Source organism: Balaenoptera musculus, chromosome 2 (genome assembly GCF_009873245.2).
Source record: "Balaenoptera musculus isolate JJ_BM4_2016_0621 chromosome 2, mBalMus1.pri.v3, whole genome shotgun sequence".
Taxonomy (NCBI): Eukaryota; Metazoa; Chordata; class Mammalia; order Artiodactyla; family Balaenopteridae; genus Balaenoptera; species Balaenoptera musculus.
This window is the reverse complement of record NC_045786.1, coordinates 92,578,597-92,604,253: the sequence shown is the minus strand read 5'-3', so window position 1 is coordinate 92,604,253 and position 25,657 is coordinate 92,578,597. Positions and strand designations below refer to the sequence as shown.

Here is a 25,657-nt window from a genome sequence, read left to right as displayed (position 1 = left end):
TAAGTGCAAGTTCCAGGATCCTGTGCAGAGATCAAGGAAGGTCTAATTCCAAGAATTTCCACTTTCATTATATTTTGATTTCTATGAGTTCTAATTGGTTCCATTTCAAATCTCAAAAGTCCCTTTGATTTCTTTAAATATATTAGGCAGACTTATTTTACACTCTGAAATATACTGTTCCAAACTGCAGTCTATGTAGAACTGATTCTGCAGTGTGTTTTTTCTATTAACTCTTTCTTATGGTGGCTTATTTTCTTATGGTTGTTTTGAGGGGGAAAGGGGATCTTTACTGTGAATTCACGGTCCTTAAACTTTATTTGTGGGAATTCTATAAGGATTTAAATTGTGTTCTTCTAGAAGAGTTTTCCCTTTCCTTCTATCAGGAGTCAGGAGTACTCTAAGTCCTCTAAGACCACGTTCAACTAAACATTCAACTTGGGGGTTCTCAGGCTCTGCAAGGAGTGTGAATTCAAACCCAAAACCTACCTTCATGCAGACTTGTAGTTAGAAATTCTCATGGGAGACTGTTTTTCCCATTTCACCCACAACCAAAGCAGAGATAGATAGATAGATACATAGATAGATAGACATACACATATTTACATAAATGCATACATAGGAACATAGATACACATATACACACATATACATACATACATATATACATACATACATACATGAGAGCACAAGGTTTCTACCACTCCCTCTCCAGAGCAGGTTTTTCCTCATCCACTGAGGTTTTAATCATATGGTTGCCAACTCCTCAGCCTCAGGCTCTATCGCCTGAGCCCCCTACGCACGGCCTGTTAAAACCCAGGCTTGGGGCCACTGGAGATCATTAGATACCTCAGGGACAAAAGCTGGCTCCAGTGGCTACTTACGCCGCCTCCTGATTCATACTGCCTTTTCATCTCTGTCCTCCAAGAGATTCCCTTATGTTTCTGCCAGCTCAGCCATGCTTTAAAAATTACTTTTCAAAAAACACATTTTATCCAGCCTATTTAGGTTTTCCTTACCAAGAGAAGTTTCTCTAAACTCTAGTTGGCCCTATAGCTGGAAGTAGAACCCACCTACTTAGAGACCTGGCACAAGGGCTGGCTGCAAGGTCACTGTTTTCTCTTATTTCTAAGTATGAAACTTTATATAGTTCATAATTCCAGGTAGTATTTTTCATTTTGTTTCAGCTTTTTCAACTTCCTTCCATGGCCATGTTCCACATGGCCCAACTGGTCCCACTCTGGCCCCAGTTCCACACAATGAATGTGGTCTGGTCCCCAACCTGACATGAGTCACTCTGGCCTCACCAGCAGAGGTGAGGAATGGACCCGCACTCAGTGCTCCTCCAAGAGTGGCCTGCTGGCAATGCCAGGCCTCAAACTGATTGTTACTGGTCTGCTATGAGATAAAGAGCCGTGCCAGAATTTAAATCAGCCACATCATTAAGCAAGCTTTTCTTGATGAAGTAGAGTGTATGGATTTGCATTTTGGTCACATTTCCTTACGCCACCGGTAACAAACAGTTCTCTGACCATTTACGCTGATATCACTGCTTTAGATAATCCCTGCTTTGGGCAGAGGGAGCCTGAGATGGTAACCAGAAGTAGATCTAGGATCTGAAGGTCTAGTTAAAAAAAACTGGCTGTAGCTGGTTGAAGAGGTAATAAAAGGATTAAAGACTACATATGAATATTAATAACTAACACTTCCATTGGGAAAGAATCATTCAAGAATTTAATATACTAAAAGAATGATGCTAACAATGACCTTAGGTGTTGAAAAAGAAATTAAACAGTATTCCTACCCCATGTTAACATCCAAATAATAGGCTGAATTTCAACCTCTAAAACTGTCATAATTTTTATCTATGCATTCTAATTTTATGTTGATAAATGCTATAATGGTTAAATGTGTTTTATGTATATGCATTATAATTTTTTATAATACTTCTTTTACTTTATATAATTATATTAATTATATTCTTCAATGTGCTATTATTTGCTTATTTCTTGAAGCATGTCCATGCACTTGTTCCAGGTAATCACATCCATGGCACATGGCCTCAACCAATGAACTCTGAAAATCAATTCAAAGAGCAAAATTTGAGTTATGCTAAAATCTAACTAGCTTTAATACATATTTCTAGAGCCTCTGCTCAACAATAAAGCTTTAAGGAAAAACAAGTAGTATTATGAAACAAAATTGCCATCAAAATTTTCATTTTGAAGATGACTTTCAAGATATGGCACATTATCATTCAGAAGCAGCCCAATACCGCAGGCTATAACAATATCAGGTCCGCATTATCATAATACATGTGAAGAATCATAATCCAGAAGAAAATATCCTTAATACTCATAAAAGCATTTTTATTGTGTAAGCAGAATACAAGGTATATTTATATCTCCTTTTGTTCCAAATTGGATTTAAAACTGAAATCTACTAACATATTTTATAAATGGATTAAAAATGATAGTGGAAACAAAATAAGTCAATGAAAAAACATCTAATTATCCTTAACATCTTATTTCCAAAGCACTACAGCTAGCTATGTTTTCAATTTATCCTACACTATATTCAAATGTCACATGTAACCAATAACTTTTAAAAGGTTACTGGCTCCTTTATTCATTCCACAATAACTCCTGAACACCAGCCATGTGCCTGTAACTGCTACAGGCTGTTTCTCAACCATTAAATGATACTATTCAGTTGCAAGAAGTTTTGTCAAATTTCTGCATCAAATTCTACATATATATACATACATGTGAAATTTTAATGTTCTACTTACTTGTTTCAAAATGTGTTTCTTTGCCTATGACTAAGAGAACAAATTTTGTAAGGTCTGTTTACCTATCAATGTGTAAATCTCACTCTCAAAATTTCACAACCAAATATTTTTCATCATTATTGCACACACCTGCCATCACCTACAGAAGCAAAACAAAGAGGTCTTTGTATACTCTATAAAAAAATACCAATTTTAGGTGTCAATGTTATTTTATCCAGCTTCCTAAAAGCTGTTACAAATGAAAAAATAAGATTAAACAACTCCTACAGTTCTGAACAATGGCACCAAAGAAAGAGTACAATTACTTTTCCAACTCAGGCCTTAGTTAATGTGTGAAAACTAAAGGATACTAGTTAGTCTTCCAGTTTAACCACAAACATGTCAGGTTTGTTTGGAGTTCTGTTGAATTTGGAAAAGATGTATAACAGTTAGTAACAGCTTAACAGTTTTAGAATAAAGCCCACATTTGTGAGTAGCCCCAAATCTTAGCTGAAAATTGGCTGAACTATACAGGTGTGACCTAGAGAGGTTGGATTTAATGAAACATCCACAGGTTGAAGTGTCAAAAGAATTGGGGATTGGCCCAAGTCTATCAATAACTAATTGTGAGTCCTTGAAAAATCATTTAGCTGTTCAAGACTTTGGTTTCTGATCCATGGAACTGGCTCACGTGACCTCTAAGGCCCCTTCAGCTCTCACATTCTATAATTCCAATTCTATGGCATGTTTAGCAATTGAAGGTAGACCCTCCATCCATTCACTGAGCAGAAGAAACCCTCCAGTCTTCTGATTGGGGTGCATGTATTCTTATACTAGGTTAAATGGCAAGAGCATGTCAAAATAAGAATCAGAACACAAGGATTTATCATCCTTTGTGAACCACATTCTTATCCACAATGCTCAGCAACAGGCTTCGAGTGCTAAACATTTTGATGCAATCATGACAATGCAGTTCACCAAACAAGGCCAAGCTCAGTGGTTTCCAGGAAACCGAAAAGGGAAAGAATGTAGAAAGAAATAGTAGAGACTTCAAATGATGAAAAAAATGAATTAAGTTCAAACAGAGAATCAAAAAGAGAGAAGAGAATCAATAAAGACCTAAAAAGTACGGTCAGTGCATTTAGAATGAATGGAACCGTGGAAAGCTTTTCCCACCAATACTAACAAAACATCTTTGAGAATATTTTATCATTAAAGGAGTCAATGAGATAGATCATATTGACGATTCTTTCTTGGAAAATGCAAAAACTAAAATTGAATTCTTTTGATTTGTGAAAGCTAGAATTATTATGCAACTTCATTAATGGCATTTTTACCTAATCCTAGAAGTTAAAGATGTTATTTGTTTTTTTAAAAATTCCCTTAGTTTTATTATCGCAATGGAATACTCAATACCTCAGAAAAATTAGACCAAACATGAATTATTATTTCTTTACATTACCCAAAAAGTTCATCATTACACTAAAGGATTAAAATGTGTATAAATAAAACAAGGAAATAATAGAATTGCCTCAATTATGACTCCCCTTTCTTTAGGAATAAAGGAATTTTAATAGTAGAAAAATAAAGCTAAGCTATTAATACATATTCTATTTCCCTTCAGGTTGTTGTCAGTATATATACATAAATACATTACATAGTTATAGTTGATACTTAGAGTCTATCTAGAATTTTTATTTTTATGTTTTGTATCACTCATTCCCAATTAAAAGTCCTTTCTTGACAAAATTCATATACTTGTCATTTTTATTATCCCATCATAGTATTAAATGGGTTAAGATGCTATAAATGCTTTGACATTCTATTTGAGAGCATTTAAGTTGTTTCTTGTTTGGCTTGGTTTGGTTTGGTTTGGTTTTGCTTGGGTGTTATTTCTTTGGAAATATTCCTAAAATATTCTTTGGAATTAAGCAGGTCAAAAATATAAAAAGCGTAAGAGCTGTTGCTATAACAATTGACCAGTTGCTTTCCAGAGGGAAAGATAACCAATTTAAAGAGCTACCAATAATGTTCACATATCACTGTCCGCACCTCTCCTACTAACATATAATTATATCACATTTATCATTGGTTTTGCTCGTCTGGTAAATGTACATAGTGCCTAAACGTTGCTTGAATATGAATTTTAATCACTGGTCTTGTGACGCTGAACATTATTCCTTGTGATGACCCACTCTATTTTTCTAAATGCATAAACACCACTTACTGAGAGACAATAAGTAGCAATCTTTTGTATGCATCAATGCATTCTATATTTTTAAACATTAATTCTGTTTACAAATGCAATACATGTATATTACTGAAAGTTAGAAGATAAAGAAAAGTATGAGAAATAATATAAAAATCACCAATAATCCCAACACACTTTTCCCTTTAAATAGAGTATGTTATAAAAAGTGAATTTCCTTTTTCACCTCCCCATCCATCCTATCCCCACTAAAAGTAAGCACTCTTAAGCATTTGGTACATATGTTCCAGGATTTTTCTATGCCTTTTTTTGTTTATAAAAATGGTGTAATACTGATCATTGTCTTATGCAAAACGCACTTTTTCCTTAATATGATATTACAGACATCTTTCCAAGTTACACACACCTACCTCATTCTTTTGATGGCAGTATGGGATTCTATTATGGTATATATGTTATGAAACCAGGTCAAAGAAGGGCAAAGGGGTCCCAGCTGCTATCTGGGGTATACATATCACATTTGTTCTTTTTTTAATTTTAGTTATGGTCTCACACGTACCACCAATTCCCTTGCCTCTTTGATCTTCCACTGCAATCACCCAACCTCTTCTCATCCCTGCCTCAACTCACAACCCATTTTCTCCATTTTTCGTGGACTGCTGAGGACCGTCAGAGAAGACTCCAAGCCTTATTGGCTGGCACCATTTTATAGCAGGGGTTTCCAGCCTCAGCTGGGCGGTCTTCACTGTTTACCACTGTTTCTTTCTCACCCTCACAAGGTCTATTCCCGTCCTTTCCTACCCTGCTTCAAGGCCCCATCCCCACTCTACCTCTCATTCTGATCATATGGCTTGACCTCTAATTTACAGAGTAAATAGAGAACATTCAGGCATGACCTCTCTCACCTTCTCTTCATCTCTGAACCTGCCCCTCTAGGCCATCCTTCCTTTCTTTCATCCTGAGTCAGGAAAAGGGCATCTTGATTCTTCTCCAAGGCTTATCCCTCTGTCTTCAATTTCATCCTCTATACTATACCCTTCCCCTTCCTTACCATAGAAACAAGCTTATGTAAATGCCATATTAATAAACTTAATAACAACAATAATAACAATTTAAGTGCAATTTACATAGCACTTAAAATGTGTCAGACCCTGTTCAAAACACTTTATGTATGTTATCCAATTTAATCTTCATATCAGCCTATGAGGTAGGTATTAATTACAACTCTCCCCATTTTTCAGATCTAGGAACTGAAGCACAGAGAGGTCAGGAGACCTGCCCAAGGTCACACAGATAGTAAGTACAGAGTTGAGATTCAAACCCAAGCAGTTTGGCTCTTAACCACTATGCCCCATGTATAGAAGCTTACATAATGGAACTATAACCCAGGGAGGTAATAAAAAGCAGAGTGGGGTTAGAAGACTGAGTGGGCAGAGAAGCCTATAGAGCACCAAAACAAGGGAAAGTGACTCTCAGAGCTAGATGGGATTAGAGGTACCAGAGGGTGCTGTATGGCAGATGATGGAGAGAGTATTTGTGGGGTTTGTTGCCTACTCTATGAATATGGCTACTTCCATTTTCTCCTAATTCTATTATCTCAAATTATCTCCACACAAGTAGTTAGCCTGACAGATCATGGTCAAAGCCAATACTCCTAACCCCGTGGGAACCAACTAGGTGAGAGGTGAATGGCTCAGCACAAATCCTCCCCCAACATGTGAAAAACAGCTCAAAGCACAGCACCTTCACATGCTCACCATACACAAGCTGCCTACTTGTGCTGGAGAAACTGACCTACCATCCAGCCTCTTTTTTTTTTTATTGGAGTATAGTTGGTTTACAATGTTGTGTTAGTTTCAGGTATACAACAAAATGATTCATATATATATATATATATATATATATATATATATATATATATATTCTTTTTCAGACTCTTTTACATTATAGCTTATTACAAGATATTGAATATAGTTCCCTGTGCTATACAGTAGGTCCTTGTTGTTTATCTGTTTTATATATAGTAGTGTGTATACGTTAATCCCAAACTCCTGATTTATACCTCCCTCCCCCCTCCCTTTCCCCATAGTTTGTTTTCTCTGTCTGTGAGTCTAGCTCTGTTTTGTAAATAAGTTCCTTTGTATCATTTTTTAGATTCCACATGTAAGTAATATCATATGATATTTGTCTTTCTCCGTCTGACTTACTTCAGACTAATACTTCTTAATTACTAATATTATGAATTAATATTAACTAATATTACTTCTGACTAATACTTATTTAGGATGATAATCTCTAGGTCCATCCATATTGTTCCAAATGGCATTATTTCATTCTTTTTAACAGCTGAGTAATATTCCATTGTATATATGTACTGCATCTTCTTTACCTATTCGTCTGTTGATGGACATTTAAGCTGCTTCCATGTCTTGGCTATTGTAAATAGTGTGCTATGAACTTTGGGGTGCGTGTATCTTTTCAAATTAGAGTTTTCATCTTTTCCAGATATGTGCCCAGGAATGGGACTTAATACTTAAACCCTCCCTACAGCTACCTAGCAAGTGTCACTCCAGCCTAATGTGAAATCCTTGCCCCTGAAAGATCACTCCCACTGGGATCATTCTAACTTTCTTCCTTAGTATTTAGCAGAAATCTGTTGCTTTGTGGCTTCCTAATCACCATGCTTTTTCCCCTATACTATAAAGAATAAAAATAATACTTCAAATGTTAGTCCTTCAAATCTCTTCGGGAAGTTTTCATGAGTGATTTTTCTACCAAACCATCCATCCCCTCCCTCCCCACAGCACACACACACATACACACACACACACTCACACATACACACACGCATGTCTTTTCTTCACCAGGCTGAATAAACACACTCAGCCTCCTCAACAACCCTTCACATGAGCTGGTTTTCATATCTTCTTTATCCTTGTCCCTCTACTATCCAAGTATGATCAGCTTTGCTCACCTCTTCCTTCATGTGTAGCACAGCAGCTACATTATAGTGCTGACTCATTCTGAGTGAATCCAAAAGATTTGTTTCACATATGCTGCTTCTAGTAGCCATTACTCATTTTGCCTCTACTTATGCAACTGGTGCTCAGGCCCCTGCATGCCCACTGAATTTCATAGTGTATTTTGAGCCTCACCGCATTTCATTGTGCCTACTTCCCCTAGCTCCTAAAAGCAGGATCCACTGATACCAATACCATCACCACCTCCAGATTAAATCAATTCCCACTTCCTCCACCAATCTTGACCAATGCAAATGTGCATCTGCAGCCTCAGGCTACCATCAGAAACATAGGATTAAGTCACTTTTCCAGCCTTTGCTCACAAGTCAATCCTGGGATCCAGGTGGCGCCAGGAGCACCCCACAGGGCTCCTGCATTGCCCCTTAGCTCACTCTTTCCTCCTTCTATCCCTAAGAGTAGTTGTATTTAGATTTGATCCTTTAATCACCAATTCAATGGTCACAGATTACTTCTTTCACCCAAATCATTGATCTGGAAACAATGTTCCACTGCAATAGGGAGAATAAGACAAAATTAGCCATTTCTAGAAGCTATATCATTCAGAAAACATAGTCTTTGGTCTGTAGGCAACAGGCTAACTTTTCTATATATATAAAAGACAATGTCATATTCTCCTGAAAAGTGTTACTAAATTTCCAAAAGTAACTTTCAACAGAAGATTTAAACCAATTAATACTAAATATTTAGGAAGCACACAAAGTGAGCCTTAGATACTATAAGTAACACCATCTCTCACCAAAAATAAGTACGCCAAGAATCACAAGCAAAAGGACAGAGGTCATCTAGCCTCACTCCCTTGATTTTAAAGTTATAAAACTAAGTGTCTAAGAGACTGAGTGACTTATTCAAGGTAACAGAGCAGGCTACTGACACCACTGAAACACAGACTGGGGTCTCCAGATTTCCCATCCACAAAGTACCTAGAATTCTATGAGGTACAAAGGGCTTTACAGAGTTTGAAGCAGACACAGGATCGTCCCTCAAAAGCACACACACAGTACACAGTCTATTCGATAGGCCATTATGAAACAATAAGCAATTAAAACATAAAGACAATACAGATCATTACTCATGGGCCTGTATCTACCAGATACCAGTTTCTGAAAGTGTTGACACACAAAAATGTGGAATTATCATTTATACAAGGGATTCCAAACATTTGCCAATGAATATTACTGGTTATAACAAATTTACCACACTTTAACGAAAAGACAATATTAATCAGAAAAGAAAAGCCAGTAAGTACCAGAAAGGCAGTACAGCATGGCTGTTAAAAGCTAATCATTTAACCCCTATCTCTTCCTCTCACTAGTTCTGCAACCCTGAGGAAGTTACTCAACCTCTCTGTGTCTCCATCTCCTCATCCATAAAATGAGGATAGTAGTGTTTACCTCACAGAGTGGTTGTAAAGATTAGGTAAGTCAATAAATTGTAAACTATTTGCAACAGTACCTGGCACATAGTAGATACACAATAATTGTTCTTCTCTACTTTTATTTTTTGCTCTTCTGTATTTATATTATTCTTTTCCACTTAGACAACAACCAGCTCTTGATATTTATCATATCTCTTTAAGTCTAGCCAACCATCATATGACACTGGAATAAAATGTAAGATTCTCTAAAGACCCAGCTTTTGAGTCAAAAATTAAATAATTTATAGAGACACAGTAGAAAAGAATGGATACATGTCCAAGGCATAGGACAAATGATCAGAAATCAGGAGAACTGAATTATGGAGAATGACAGGCTTTGCCTACCTGGGATTGGTAGGTTTGGGATGAGAAGTGCCAACAGTTTTCAAAACCAGTCAAACTACAAACATTTTATTTACCACATCAAGTTTTCAATGCCTCATCAACCGCCCCACAACTACTGGCCAAGTGCAAAGAACCCCTATGCACTTCCTAACCATTCCTACTTCTTTTACTTCTTCCCCATATCATCACACTCAAGGAGAAAAAAAAAAAAAAAAACCATGAGAAAATAAGAATAGAGGTCTCCCTGAAATAGAATTCCATTAAATTTCCCATGAAAAGTAAGCAAAAATGAATGATAAAGAGAAGCACCATGCCTTTATTCCCTCTAGATCTGTTGCCTGACTCTCATTAGGTAGATCTAGATACCCTTTAGGTCCGAGTCAGTGCTGCTGTCCATGCCTGGCAAATGGGAAGAGCAATTCAGCTGGACGTGACCATGAGGGGTGAAGAACCTCAGTCAGGAATGATGGACACTCGTAGAGAGCTCTGAGGAGACCAGAATTTAATCAAAAGCACTTACCTGATGCTAACTCTCATGGGGCAGCATACAAAAAGGAATAATGAGAGGAGAGAGTGACCAGGTTATAAGCAGCTGGACAGGAGGTGACAATGCTGAGAGAAGGGTGATACAAGTAGGGAAAAGAAAGAAAAGATTTTCAAAGAGTCATAAGGAACAGTGGTAAGATATGGCCACAAATCAGAAGTACTGGTTAAAACTTCATGAGGCCTGAAGATCACTCAAGAGAACAGGATTTAGTAGGAGACAGAAAGTAGGGACTGCACTTATGATAAGACCAGCCCAAGGAGAGAGGATGTAGGTAGAACACAAGGTCAGCCTCATCATGTTTAATTTTAGGTAGATGCCAAAATTAAACATGTAGCCAAAATTTAGAAACATTCTCTGGGTAGCTGGAAAATCGTAATATTATAGAGCATTTCTAATAGGTTCAGAATATCAACCAGTTCACAATTTAGTTGATTTGAGAGTTTTCTCTCATCAGCAATAATATGTCTTTAAATGGCAAGCAATTAAAACATGAAATAGGCTCAAGATGGATTTAGAATGTATTAATATTGAGTAATAATATATTATGAATTATGAACCAAAAATGGGAGTATTTAAGCTTTAAGACCAACATATAAAGATGATTTTATAGAGAATAACTACCAAATTTTTCCACACAAAGAACATATGTCTTTTAGACACAGAATATTAGGCATATGGATGATTATTCTGACTTCAGATCACCTTTCACAGGTTTATTATGTCATATAAATTAATTATAATACTACTTTAAGTTCTATGAGTTCTACTTTTAGCCTTTATTCAAATCCTTACTGACAAATACCCATGTTAGCTTTCTTGCCTGAGGTAACACATAAAAACAGTCATAAATCAGTCAAAGAAAACTGGAACATTTTTAACACAGTCACTGGTTACTTTAAATAAAAAAAGATTTACCACATTTTCCTTCATCTTTCTTAGCTTTTCATCTATCTCTCTCAACCGATTCTGCTGATCCCGTTGCTCTTTGGTATTCCGAAGTACCTTTTCTCCTGGAGTTATTTCTGTACTTCTATCATCACCATTAAGGTCAGGTTCCTAATTAAAAACAAAAAAATTTCATGCACAGGCTGAAACTGTACCATCACACATTGTTCCAGAGCAACTGAGTCCTGAATGTTGACTTTGCTTCTCAAACAATATTTCTTCCCTTCAATATTTATAATTCTCTAAACTCTTCCTACTTGAGGGAGGAAAGGTCCAACTATACTAAACAAGTAAGGAAATAAACTCAATCACCTGGAAAGCAGGAAGTTAGAGTGAAAAGAGCAGTGGCCGGGAAGCAGGGACCTCGGCTCTGATCCCTGCTCTGTGCTTATCAGCTTGGAATCTTGGGCAAATCAGTTTTTCTGGACTTCAAGTTCATCATACATAAATTAAAAAAAAAAATGTCCATCTATGTTATGAGAGGCAGCTATGTAACAGTGAAAAGAGAACTGAGCTTGGCAAAGTCAGGAGTTTTGAACTCTGGCTCTACCTGGTTCCTGACTGAGATGGCCTTAGGGGAATCAATGAACCTCTCTGAACTTCAGTTTCATCATCTGCAAAATGATAATAATAATATCTAGCCCAAAAGTCATCACAGTACATTGCAGGCATGCAGCAAATCTTAGTACCTAACAAATATGAGGGACTTCCCTGGTGGCGCAGTGGTTAAGAATCCGCCTGCCAATGCAGGGCACACAGGTTCGAGCCCTGGTCCGGGAAGGTCTCACATGCCGTGGAGCAACTAAGCCCATGTGCCACAACTACTGAGCCTGCACTCTAGAGCCCGCAAGTCGCAACTACTGAGCCTGCATGCCACAACTACTGAAGCCCGCACGCCCAGAGCCCGTGCTCCACAACAAGAGAAGCCACCGCAATGAGAAGCCCGCGCACCACAACGAAGAGTAGCCCCCGCTCGCTGCAACTAGAGAAAGCCTGCATGCAGCAACGGAGACCCAACGCAGCCAAATTAATTAATTAATTAAAAAAAACAAACAAACAAATATGAGCTGAATATGTCCTTTGAAAAGAATAAGCACTATTTAAGGAAAGCATCTCATTATTATCAGCAATATTTGAATTGACAGAACCATATCCTCCCAAAGTTAGTATCATTTCTAGGTGATTTAAATGGGTATTTCTTGACAGTAAGCTGGCCCTGTATCTATAACTAAACTTCCTACATTTCCTCCACAGATTTCCTACTCTGTGTTGCCATGAGGTAACTGGTATAAATGACATTTTTAAAGTTGCTTAAGCAGAATCCTCCCACATTCTCATTCCTTACATAGAGTTGATCAAGAATAGTCACCGTTTCACTTTTAATACCTCTTTAATCAAGGCCCTTCTCTCTTTCTCACTGCTTCATCATTCACTTCAACTAGTAGTTTTCAAACTCCAGTGGGCTTCAGTCTCACATACAGAGTCTGTGAAAATATTCAAAGGCCCAGCCTCCACCCTGGAGACTCTGACTCAATAGGTAAGGACTGAGGACTGACCACCTGAACCACAGCTGCTCGAAAATTTGAGAACAATCAACTTAAAGTGCAAAGTTCTCACCCCTTCCCGGCCCTTCAGGCTCATCTCCCATTCCTTGGGTCTCTGACCCAAAGCCTCGGCAATATTCACCACTGCTAGTTCTCCAACCTCTGTGCCTCCTCCTTCCAACTCCTCATAGAGACTCCTACTCTTTTTGAGCTCAGCACAAACACGTTTTCACTATAAAATATTCCCTGACATACCCAGGAAGGGCAATTATTCTGCAGCCATGCCGCATGTTCCCTCACTGCACTTACCACACTGTCACGGCCCAGACATGGACCCGGACTGGTCCCACCCTGTACCCCAACACAAACTACAATCCTGAAGCTGGATAAGCACTGGCCAATAGACTGTAATTTTGGTTCTCAGTGATCACACCAATGAAATTCATATTGTATAAAATTCTACTGAGGAGACTATTAAAAGAGTATCTCAATTTCAAGAAGTGACTCTTTTACATCTTATTTTCCCCAAAAGGGGACTCACTTCTGGTAGCTCTCAATCTCTAGAAGCATCCAGAGGGTGAATTATGATCGGCAATATCTTTAAGAAGGAAACCTAATGTTAGGGAGGAGTTTGGAAGAGATGGTATCAAGGTCTCCTTGCAGCTCTAAGCATCCAGTATTTTATGGCCCACTTTGAAGTAGGATACACATTGTCTCAGTCTGTTTGAGCTGCTATTACAGAACACCACAGACTGGGTGGCTTATAAACAACAGATATGTATTTCTGACAGTTCTGAAGGCTTGGAAGTCCAAGATCAAGGCTCAGGCTGATCCCGTATCTAGTGAAGGCCTGCTTCCTAGTTCCTAAATGGCCATCTTCTGGCTGTGCCCTCACATAATAAAATGGACAAAGAAGCTCTTTGGGTCTCTTTTATAAGGGCACTTAACCCATTTATGAGGGCTCCATCCCCATGACCAAATTACTCCCAAAGGCCTCCCCTCCAAACACAATCACACTGGGGATTAGATTCCAACATATGAATTTGGTAAGCACACATTCAGTCTATGGAATATAGTGACCTGAAAAACACTCAAATTGTATTTCATTTTTAAATAGAAATCTTTTTTTTAAGAAAAGGACATTTTAAATAATCTACAACTATGTTTTCTTAAATTGTTGGCTAGGCAAAAAAAAGAAAAACAGAAAGAAAAAATTTGTAAACCAGACTTCATCAATATTTTTTTTTACTTATCCAAAGCCACCACTAAGAAAACAGAAAAGCCACAGACAGAGAGAAAAATATAACACACAAATCTGACACAGGACTTGTATCCAGTATATACAAGGAACTCACACAGTTCACTTAGTTCACTAAGAGTCAATAATATTTAAAAATCCAGTTCTAAAATGACTTGAACAGATATGTTATAAAAGAAGATAACATAAGTGATAAATAAGCACATGAAAAAGTCCTCAACATCAAGTCACCAGAGAAATGTAAATTAAAATCCCAATGAGGTATCACTAGCCACTAGAATGACCCACATGAAAATGTTTGTTAAAACTAAACGTTGGAGAAGTATGGAACCAGCAAACTCTCACATGTTGTTGGTGTCAGTATACAATGGCACAACCACTTTGGAAAACTGTTTGACAGTTTCTTAAAAAGTTAAATGTTTGTTCATGTAGCTCAATATCAAAAAAAACAAACAAACAACCCAATCCAAAAATGGGCAGAAGACCTAAATAGACATTTCTCCAAAGAAGATATACAGATTGCCAACAAACACGTGAAAGGATGCTCAACATCACTAATTATTAGAGAAATGCAAATCAAAACTACAATGAGGTATCACCTCACCTCAGTTAGAATGGGCATCATCAGAAAATCTACAGACAATAAATGCTGGAGAGGATGTGGAGAAAAGGGAACCCTCTTGCACTGTTGGTGGGAATGTAAATTGATACAGCCACTATAGAGAACAGCATGGAAGTTCTTTAAAAAACTAAAACTAGAACTACCATACGACCCAGCGATCCCACTACTGGGCATATATCCTGAGAAAACCATAACTCAAAAAGAGTCATGTACCACAGTGTTCACTGCAGCACTATTTACAATAGCCAGGACATGGAAGCAACCGAACTGTCCACTGACAGATGAATGGATAAAGAAGATGTGGCACATACATGCAATGGAATATTACTCAGCCATAAAATAGGAACGAAATTGAGTTATTTGTAGTGAGGTGGATGGACCTAGAGTCTGTCATACAGAGTGAAGTAAGACAGAAAGAGAAAAACAAATACCGTATGCTAACACATATATATGGAATCTAAAAAAAAAAAAAAAAAAAAAAAATGGTTCTGAAGAACCTAGGGGCAGGACAAGAATAAAGACGCAGATGTAGAGAATGGACTTGAGGACACGGGGAGTGGGAAGGGTAAGCTGGGACGAAGTGAGGGAGTGGCATGGCCATATGTACACTACCAAATGTAAATTAGATAGCTAGTGGGAAGCAGCCTCATAGCACAGGGAGATCAGCTCGGTGCTTTGTGACCACCTAGAGGGGTGGGATAGGGAGGGAGACGCAAGAGGGAGGGGATATGGGGATATATGTATACGTATAGCTGATTCACTTTGTTATACAGCAGCAACTAACACAACATTGTAAAGCAATTATACTCCAATAAAGATGTTAAAAAAAAAACCAAAAACACCAGCCAAAGCCTTCATGTTCCTGGGTGTCAATGTTTCCTATTCATTTCATTGTCTTAGTCTTAATAAAAAGAAATAAAAATGAAAAAAAAAAAGTTAAATGCTTGTCTATCCTATGACTCAGCAGTTCCACTCCTGTGAATCTATCCAAGAGAAATGAAAATGTACAACTCAAACTTTGTATATGAATGTTCAGAACAGCTTCATGCACAGAGCCAAATGCCCACCGAGACAAGAATGATAAACTGTCATGAACATCTGATGCAAGCTGGGACAATTACTCTTTCTCCTTGACCTCTGTCTTGTGGTTAGGTTTAGTCAATGAGAGGGGAGGAGTGTTAGGAGATTGGAGCGCAGGAAGAAGAAGAGTTTGGGGTATCTTCCCCTTCCCCTCACTGCTTTGGCATTATGGTTTGGGCAGCAATGTATCCCTGAGGTGCCCATTAAGGGGATTTTTCTTAGATTCAACTGAATATTCATGTTCAAAGGCAAACAGAGGTCACACTTGGAGCCAGTCTACTCAGAAGGATGTAAGACAGGAAACACAGCAGAGCAGTGTCAGGTATCCCTCTTCAATGGCAGTTTTTGCTGCAGTCCATGTCATAACTGTATAGGTACAAGGGGCAAGGAAGCTACCCTGGAAGATTCTTCTACCACAGCTCTAGCTCTCCCTAAGCTCCGATACACTTTTTCTTCTCCCTACCCACTGTTGCTAGTCCTAAGTGTCCCAACATCTCTTACTGGCTCCTTTAAATCTGTAAATAGTTCCTTCATCTCATTATCTTCAAAATCCAAGTTGGGTGTTTTTTTCTGTTCCTTGCCCAGAACTCTAACTGGTGTACTGTGTATGTATGTGTGTATGCGCATGCACCTGCAGAGAAATAGACTGGAAGGAAATTTAACCTGATGGTAAAAACCTTGATGATTTTATCTTATTTTTCTTAGGTGTTTTGGTATTTCCTGAATTTCTACAGTAAACATGTAATGATTTCATAAGCATAGAAGGTCATTCCTTATATTTAAGAAAACAAAAAATTATTCTACCAAGGCTATTTTCATTCTGCTTTGACAATGTGACTCTCTGTACCCAAAAGATACTGGCCTAAAGGTTAGATTTTAGCCCCAGTTCTGCTGGTATAAGCAGCTGGGTACTTCTGAGCAAGTCACTTTTTCTTTCTGGGTCTCAATTTCTTCTAAGAAAGTTTCTGTCAACTCTGAAAGCTTATGAGTCTGCAATTCTCCACAATTAAATCCAAGGATATATAACGTCTTTCCTCAATCTCAGTCTCTCATAGCATAACCATATAGTACAAATATTTGAAGGACAGCATGTGATGAAAACAGAGGCCAAGAGGGAGCAAGAAAAGGCAATCCCTGGTTCTGGCAAAGATTGCTCATTGGTACATTCAAGAAGCTCCGTGGTGCCAGGAGAGGTTCTATTGTCACGTCAAAGTGCCAATCAGTACCATCTGTTTTCCTGATCAGCAGAAGAATCTTGATTTCCTCTGGAAGGAAGTTCTGAGCAGATTATCTGACCATCCATATTGTTTATATATTTCTGAGTCATACAGAAATGCTTTTATTCAGTTAAAGTAAAATTCAGTTCAGTAAAAGCTCTCCATGATATGCATAGAATATCTAAGGAGCGACAAGAAGAGAACAGACCTTGAGGTCAAGAGGTATTTGTTGATTTGACTAATTGATTGCCGAGGAATTCTAAGTTCATCCTTAAAAAAATATCTATGGTGTTGACTGAGCCAACAGGTGTCTTTGAAGCTAAGTAAACTCATTTCTAAAAGCCAAATACAGAGGAAATTACTCATGCTTCCATAAGTTATCTGATATGAAAATAAGGCATGAGTTAAGGGCCAGAAAAACACAAACCTGCCTAAATAAAGCCAGCGTGCCCTGTGTTTTCAAGCTAATGGTATACTTTTCCATAGGCTACTGCTATTTCCTGTCATCAGATGGATCATTTGCCTGGCAGTACTAAAAGTAAAGAAAAAAATCTTTCAGCCAGATTGTTTTTATCATTTTGAAGTACTTCCATGAAATGAAAGAAACCTTGACTACACAGGAGGCTTAACATAGAAAAACCAAGAAATATAAACAAAAACTTCAAAGTAATCTGTAAAACATAGGTGGCAAGAAGAATTCCCCAGATTTAGTTGGGAACGTTTGCCAGGTTAGCATCAGAGGCAAGGACGTCTGAAGTAACTTCCTGTCTGTTCCTCAACTCAGAAATCCATGCTCTTGTGGCATACTTCTATAGTTTTTTGAAATGAACAGATGGTCAATAAGATTTCTGTGCTTGTGACTCGCATACATAAAAGAGGCCTCAGTTCCTGCCCTTGACCAGCATAGTAAGTAATCTGAGGTCAAGTGAACAGAATGGCCGTTATTGGAACTCTACAAACCCCTGCACTCAATAGTAAAACATCTGTCAAGATTACATGTCAAACCATGTTTTATATTTCCTCAAGTTTAGCTAACGTTGAAACAAGAGACCAAAACACAGTTAATTGTTGGTTGGTATTCTCTTGGCAAGAAAAGAGATAAATACACCTACAATTTTCCTCAAATGTTTGTTAATTTTTGTTGGTCTTACCAAATAGTATACAACTGAATCAATATTTTAAGAACAAGAAAATACACCAAGTGAGAAGGATTTTTATAGTCAATTAAACTAGTTGACTTAACAAAGAAATGCCTCATGACGATAAGAGCCATTTCTGAAGACTCTCTCCCAACCAGGAAAACAACATCTAATGATGAACTGGAATTCTAGATTTAGTAAGACTGATTGCATGAAAGATGAATAAATTACACTTCTTCATAAGAGCCAAACTGAATAGAATGTATTATTGAATCCAGTTGCTAAGGATTTAAGAAACTGAGTGCTTACATAACTCCTATATCTTGGATATTTCTGGTGAAAGCTGGAATCTAACACAGCTGCAAATAAGAAATACGGTAACTAAATTATAGAACATCACTCAATTTTATGGTGGGATTTACAATACGTGGAAAGAACTACCTGATTTGTTGGAGGGTTAGGGGATGGATACAGAAAGGTATGCACAGTTAAACCACAGATCCTAAGAAAAAAATTGCTTCAATTAGTTCTCTTTCGCTAAGATGAAATGAAAATAAAAAGCAGATGTAAAACTGCAACCACATGACATTACTCACATTACAGCAATAGCAGTAACACGCCATTCTTTCTTCTGAATGTGACCACATGCTTTGTTTTACGCTAAAGAAATCAGATATGTAAAAGCCAAATGCTGCTTTTGAAACATCGCTATGAAGTTAAGAGCGAGGGCACCTCATAAGAACATTGTAATCAGCAAGCTCATAAGGAAAAGACTTCTTATCTGCCGCTTTCACAACAACCAATACTTCCTTAATCTGAGTCACCTCTCTGGAGTCCCTCAAATTATTCTGACTCAGGTACGTTTATCATCCCAGGCTTACGTGCCTACTAGTTTATCATCTTAGAGTTGCCATAGTCAGGTAAGTCAGAAAGCCTGCACATTTCCACTTGTTTGGGAAACTATTTTCTTTACCAAAATTTTAAAACTTCCAAAGGAATATTTAAAATATCACTCCTTCATTATATAACCTTTCCTTTCTCTGTGCTCCCCCAGCATATGTTTTCTGTACTTCTCATAAAATCAGTTCCCATATTGTGGTACTTCTGGTTTCCTGGTATGGTCGGTCATGGCACAAGCTGATCTATGTTTACATCCTATCCTCCAGTATCCTATGAGCTGCTTTCAGGTCAGAGGTGAAGCCACATATTAATCTGGATACTCAACATCAACCACCACACCATCTCTTGTGAAATAAGCAGGCATTCAAAGATATTCTGATGATCTGTGCAGGGGCTGGGCAACTTACATAAATGCATGAAGTAGGCCCATGTATTGTAGGCAATACAATATGGTGTGAAGGATGGCATAGCAAGCTGGAGAATTTGTGCTCCAAAGAAAGCAGCAGTTGCTACTTAGCTCAATCCTGTAGTTTGCCAAGCAAGACTTCAAGCCTAATTTGCCAGATGTTCTAATTTTTCAAAAGAAACTAGAAATTTGGATTTTTATATGAGTTCACCCAATTTTTAAATGTTTGCTAAAAAAAAAATTGTAAACCCTAAGTGGTCTAAAGGAACCCTACCTGTGAACCCAATTTGCCCTGCAGACCACCAGTTTTCAACCTCATGCTGGGTGATGGCAGCCTTCTCAGGGCCTCTGACCCCCTCTGCCTCACTCACTGGTTTCTCTTCCTCCTCCTATCCCTCACTTGTAGAAATGAACTTTCTTGATATTCCTTCTGGATGTGCTTTCTCTCTCTCCTCTGAATCAGCACAGCACTTTGCACATAGCCTTCTTCTGTTCTTACCTATAACGTCTTGTACCACAGTTATCTATGTGTATTCTGTGTCGCTCATAAAGAAATAAGTTCCTTAAGTCACTTATTATAATAACATCTTGGGTTGAGTTTTGAGTCAGATACCATGCTAAGTACTTTACACATATTAACTCATCTACACTTTAAAAGAACACTAAAGAATAATATTATCATTACTGTTTTACAGATGCGGCAACTGGGGTTTAGAGTGCTTCTAATTAATGCCTAAGTCCTCAGAGCCAATAAGTGGAAGGGTCAGAACCTGAAGCGAGGCTGTCTGACTCCACAGTTCTATATGTGCCTGACTCGTCGTTATTTTTTTTTTTAACATCTTTATTGGAGTATAATTGCTTTACAATGGTGTGCTAGTTTCTGCTTTGAACAAAGTGAATCAGTTATACATATACATATATCCCCATATCTCCTCCCTCTTGCGTCTCCCTCCCACCCTCCTTATCCCACCCCTCTAGGTGGTCACAAAGCACTGAGCTGATCTCCCTGTGCTATGTGGCTGCTTCCCACTAGCTATCTATTTTACATTTCGTACTGTATACATGGCCATGCCACTCTCTCAATTCGTCCCAGCTTACCCTTCCCACTCCCCGTGTCCTCAAGTTCATTCTCTACATCTGTGTCTTTATTCCTGTCCTGCCCCTAGGTTCTTCAGAACCATTTTCTTTTTCTTAGGTTCCATATATATGTATTAACATATGGTATTTGTTTTTCTCTTTGACTTACTTCATTCTGTATGATAGACTCTAGGTCCATCCACCTCACTACAAATAACTCAATTTCATTTCTTTTTATGGCTCAGTAATATTCCATTGCATATATGTGCCACATCTTCTTTATCCATTCATCTGTTGATGGACACTTAGGTTGCTACCATGTCCTGCCTATTGTAAACAGAGCTGCAATGAACATTGTGGTACAAGATTCTTTTTGAATTATGGTTTTCTCCGGGTATATGCCCCATAGTGGGATTGCTGGGTCATATGGTAGTTCTATTTTTAGTTTTTTAAGGAACCTCCATACTGTTCTCCATAGTGGCTGTATCAATTTATATTACCACCAACAGTGCAAGAGGGTTCCCTTTTCTCCACACCCTCTCCAGCATTTACTGTTTGTAGATTTTTTGATGATGGTCATTCTGACTGGTGAGAGGTGATACCGCATTGTAGTTTTGATTTGCATTTCTCTAATGATTAGTGATGTTGAGCATCCTTTCATGTGTTTGTTGGCAATCTGTATATCTTCTTTGGAGAAATGTCTATTTAGGTCTTCTGCCCGTTTTTGGATTCGGTTGTTTGTTTTTTTGATATTGAGCTGCATGAGCTGCTTGTAAATTTTGGACATTAATCCTTTGTCAGTTGCTTCATTTGCAAATATTTTCTCCCATTCTGAGGGTTGTCTTATCGCCTTGTTTAAGTTTTCCTTTGCTGTGCAAAAGCTTTTAAGTTTCCTTAGGTCCCATTTGTTTATTTTTGTTTTTATTTCCATTTCTTAGGAAGTGGGTCAAAAAGGATCTTCCTGTGATTTATGTCATACAGTGTTCTGCCTATGTTTTCCTCTAAGAGTTTGATAGTGTCTGGCCTTACATTTAGGTCCTTAATCCACTTTGAGGTTATTTTTGTGTATGGGGTTAGGGAGTGTTCTAATTTCATTCTTTTACATGTAGCTGTCCAGCTTTCCCAGCACCACTTATTGAAGAGGCTGTCTTTTCTCCATTGTATATTCTTGCCTCCTTTATCAAAGATAAGGTGACCATATGTGTGTGGGTTTATCTCTGGGCTTTCTATCCTGTTCCATTGATCTACATTTCTGTATCTGTGCCAGTACCATACTGTGTTGATTACTGTAGCTTTGTAGTATAGTGTGAAGTCCGGGAGCTTGATTCCTCCAGCTCCGTTTTTCTTTCTCAAGAGTGCTTTGGCTATTCGGGATCTTTTGTGTTTCCATACAACTTGTGAAATTTTTTGTTTTAGTTCTGTGAAAAATGCCATTGGTAGTTTGATAGGGATTGCATTGAATCTATAGATTGCTTTGGGTAGTCATTTTCACAATGTTGATTCTTCCAATCCAAGAACATGGTATATCTCTCCATCTGCTTGTATCATCTTTAATTTCTTTCATCAGTGTATTATAGTTTTTTGCATACAGGTCTTTTGTCTCCTTAGATAGGTTTATTCCTTGGTATTTTATTCTTTTTGTTGCAGTGGTAAATGGGAGTGTTTCCTTAATTTCTCTTTCAAATTTTTCATCATTAGTGTATAGGAATGCAAGAGATTTCTGTGCATTAATTTTGTATCCTGCTACTTTACCAAATTCACTGATTAGCTCTAGTAATTTTCTGGTAGCATCTTTAGGATTCTCTATGTATAGTATCATGTCATCTGCAAATAGTGACAGTTTTACTTCTTCTTTTCCAATTTGGATTCCTTTTATTTCTTTTTCTTCTCTGATTGCTGTGGCTAAAACTTCCAAAGCTATGTTGAATAACAGCGGCAAGAGTGGGCAACCTTGTCTTGTTCCTGATCTTTGAGGAAATGGTTTCAGTTTTTCACCATTGAGAATGATGCTGGCTGTGGGTTTGTCATATATGGCCTTTATTACGTTGAGTTAAGTTCCCTCTATGCCTACTTTCTGGGGAGTTTTTATCATAAATGGGTGTTGAATTTTGTCAAAAGCTTTTTCTGCATCTATTGAGATGATCATATGGTTTTTCTCTTTCAATTTGTTAATATGGTGTATCACATTGATTGATTTGCGTATATTGAAGAATCCTTGCATTCCTGGGATAAACCCCACTTGATCATGGTGTATGATCCTTTAAATGTGCTGTTGGATTCTGTTTGCCAGTATTTTGTTGAGGATTTTTGCATCTACGTTCATCAGTGGTATTGGCATCTGTAGTTTTCTTTCTTTGTGACATCTTTGTCTGGTGTTGGTATCAGGGTGATGGTGGCCTCGTAGAATGAGGTTGGGAGTGTTCCTCCCTCTGCTATATTTTGGAAGAGTTTGAGAAGGATAAGTGTTAGCTCTTCTCTAAATGTTTGTTAGAATTCGCCTGTGAAGCCACTGACTTGTCTTTAAATGCCCTACAATTCCCTGCATGCAGTGAGCACTTGATTAATATTTGTGGAATTGACTGCTGAAAAACAGAAATTTATATTCCATTTAAAAAACATTCTTTCTAAGGGAGCATGGAGCAAAGCTACTGGTGAGTTAATGGTTTGCAGAAAGGTTAAAAATAAAAATAACATGACTATGCATTATGAATATTTGTGGTTCAGCAACAGACTGGAGGCCATTTGTCAACTGAATAGATATGCAGGGTTTATCCGAGATACTTTCAGTGTATTATTCAAAAAGAATTCCAATCCAAAAATAATATCGGGGGATAGCTTCAAGATGGCAGAGGAGTAAGACGTGGAGATCACGTTCCTCCCCAAAAATACATCTACATGTGGAACAGTTCCTACAGAACACCTACTGAATGCTGGCAGAAGACCTCTGACTTGCCAAAAGGCAAGAAACTCCCCACGTACCTGGGTAGGGCAAAAGAAAGAAGAAAAAACAGAGACAAAAGAATAGGGATGGGACCTGCACCTCTGGGAAGGAGCTGTTAAGGAGGAAAAGTTTTCACACACTAGGAAGCCCCTTCACTGTCAGAGACGGGGGGTGGTGGGGGAGAAGCCTTGGAGCCATGGAGGAGAGCGCAAAAACAGGGGTGCAGAGGGCAAAGTGGAGAGATTCCCACACAGAGGATTGCTGCTGACCAGCACTCACCAGCCTAAGAGGCTTGTCTGCTCACCCGCTGGGGCGGGTGGCAGCTGGGAGCTGAGGCTCGGGCTTCAGAGGTCAGACCCCAGGGAGAGGACTGGGGTTGGCTGCGTGAATACAGCCTGAAGGGGGCTAGTGCACCACAGCTAGCTGGGAGGGAGTCCGGGAAAATGTCTGGAACTGCCTAAGAGGCAAGAGACCATTGTTTCAGGGTGCACGAGGAGAGGGGATTGAGAGCACCGCCTAAACAAGCTCCGAGACTGGCGTGAGCCGCAGCTATCAGCAAGGACAACAGAGACAGGCATGAGCCGCTAAGGCTGCTGCTGCAGCCACCAAGAAGCCTGTGTGCAAGCACAGGTCACTATGCACACCTCCCCGTCCCGGGAGCCTGTGCAGCCCGCCACTGACAGAGTCCCGTGACCCAGGGACAACTTCCCCAGGAGAACACACGGTACGCCTCAGGCTGTTGCAACGTCATGCTGGCCTCTGCTGCCGCAGGCTCACCCCGCATTCGATACCCCTCCCTCCCCCCATGCCTGAGTGAGCCAGAGCCCCCTAATCAGCTGCTACTTTAACCCCGTCCTGTCTGGGCAGGGAACAGATGCCCTCAGGTGACCTACATGCACAGGCGGGGCCAAATCCAAAGCTGGATCCCAGGAGCTGGGCGAACAAAGAAGAGAAAGGGAAATCTCTCCCAGCAGCCTCAGGGGCAGCGGATTAAATCTCCACAATCAAATTGATGTGCCCTGCTTCTGTGGAATACCTGAAGAGACAACAAATCTTCCCAAAACTGAGGTGGTGGACTTTGGGGGCAACTGTAGACTTGGGGTTGGCTTTATGCATCTAATATGTTTCTGGTTTTATGTTTATCTTAGTTTAGTATTTACAGCTTACTATCACTGGTACATTAGTTTATTGATTTGGCTGCTCTCTTCCTTTTTTTTTAATATATATATTTTTTTCCTTTTTCTCCTTTTGTGAGTATGTATCTGTAGGCTTCTTTGTGTGATTTTGTCTGTATAGCTTTGTCTTTACCATTTGTCCTAAGGTTCTGTCTGTCCGGTTTTTTTGTTTGTTTGTTTGTTTTACTATAATTTTTAGCACTTGTAATCATTGGTGGATTTGTTTCTTGGTTTGGTGGCTCTCTCTTCCTTTTTTTTTTTTAATTACTTTTTTATTTTTTATTTATAATAATTTTTTTGTTTTTTATTTTAATAACTTTATTTTATTTTTTTGTCTTTCTTTCTTTCTTTCTTTTGCTACCTTTTCTTCTGAGCTGTGTGGCTGACAGAGTCTGGTGCTCCAGCCGGGTGTCAGGCCTGAGCTTCTGAGGTGGGAGAGCCAAGTTCAGGACATTGGTCCACCAGAGACCTCCCAGTCCCACATAATATCAAATGGCAAAAGCTTTCTCAGAGATCTCCATCTCAACACTAAGACCCAGCTCCACTCAACGACCAGCAAGCTACAGTGCTGGACGCCCTATGTCAAACAACTAGCAAGACAGGAACACAACCCCACCCATTAGCAGAGAGTCTGCCTAAAATCATACTAAGTTCACAGACACCTCAAAACACACCACGAGACACGGTCCTGCCCACCAGAAAAACAAGATCCAGTCTCATCCACCAGAACACAGGCACGAGTACCCTCCACCAGGAAGCCCACACAACCCACTGAACCAACCTTACCCACTGGGCGCAGACACCAAAAACAACGGGAACTACAAACCTGAAGCCTGCAAAAAGGAGACCCCAAACACAGTAAGTTAAGCAAAATGAGAAGACAGAGAAATACACGGTAGATGACGGAGCAAGGTAAAAACCCACCAGACCAAACAAATGAAGAGGAAATAGGCAGTCTACCTGAAAATGAATTCACAGTAATGATAGTAAACATGATCCAAAATCTTGGAAACAGAAAGGAGAAAATACA

General features: G+C 38.8%; 1 protein-coding gene across 2 annotated transcripts in view; it reads right to left on the bottom strand.

Annotated features, from left to right (window-relative positions):
- FSIP1 (fibrous sheath interacting protein 1) overlaps positions 1 to 25,657 on the bottom strand; it is a 218,159-nt gene that overhangs the window by 127,871 nt on the left and 64,631 nt on the right. For both annotated transcript variants that reach the window (XM_036841711.1, XM_036841712.1), the window contains exon 10: positions 11,239 to 11,379. In XM_036841711.1, coding sequence (XP_036697606.1) covers positions 11,239 to 11,379 — 141 coding nt within the window. The remainder of the gene's footprint in view (positions 1 to 11,238; positions 11,380 to 25,657) is intronic.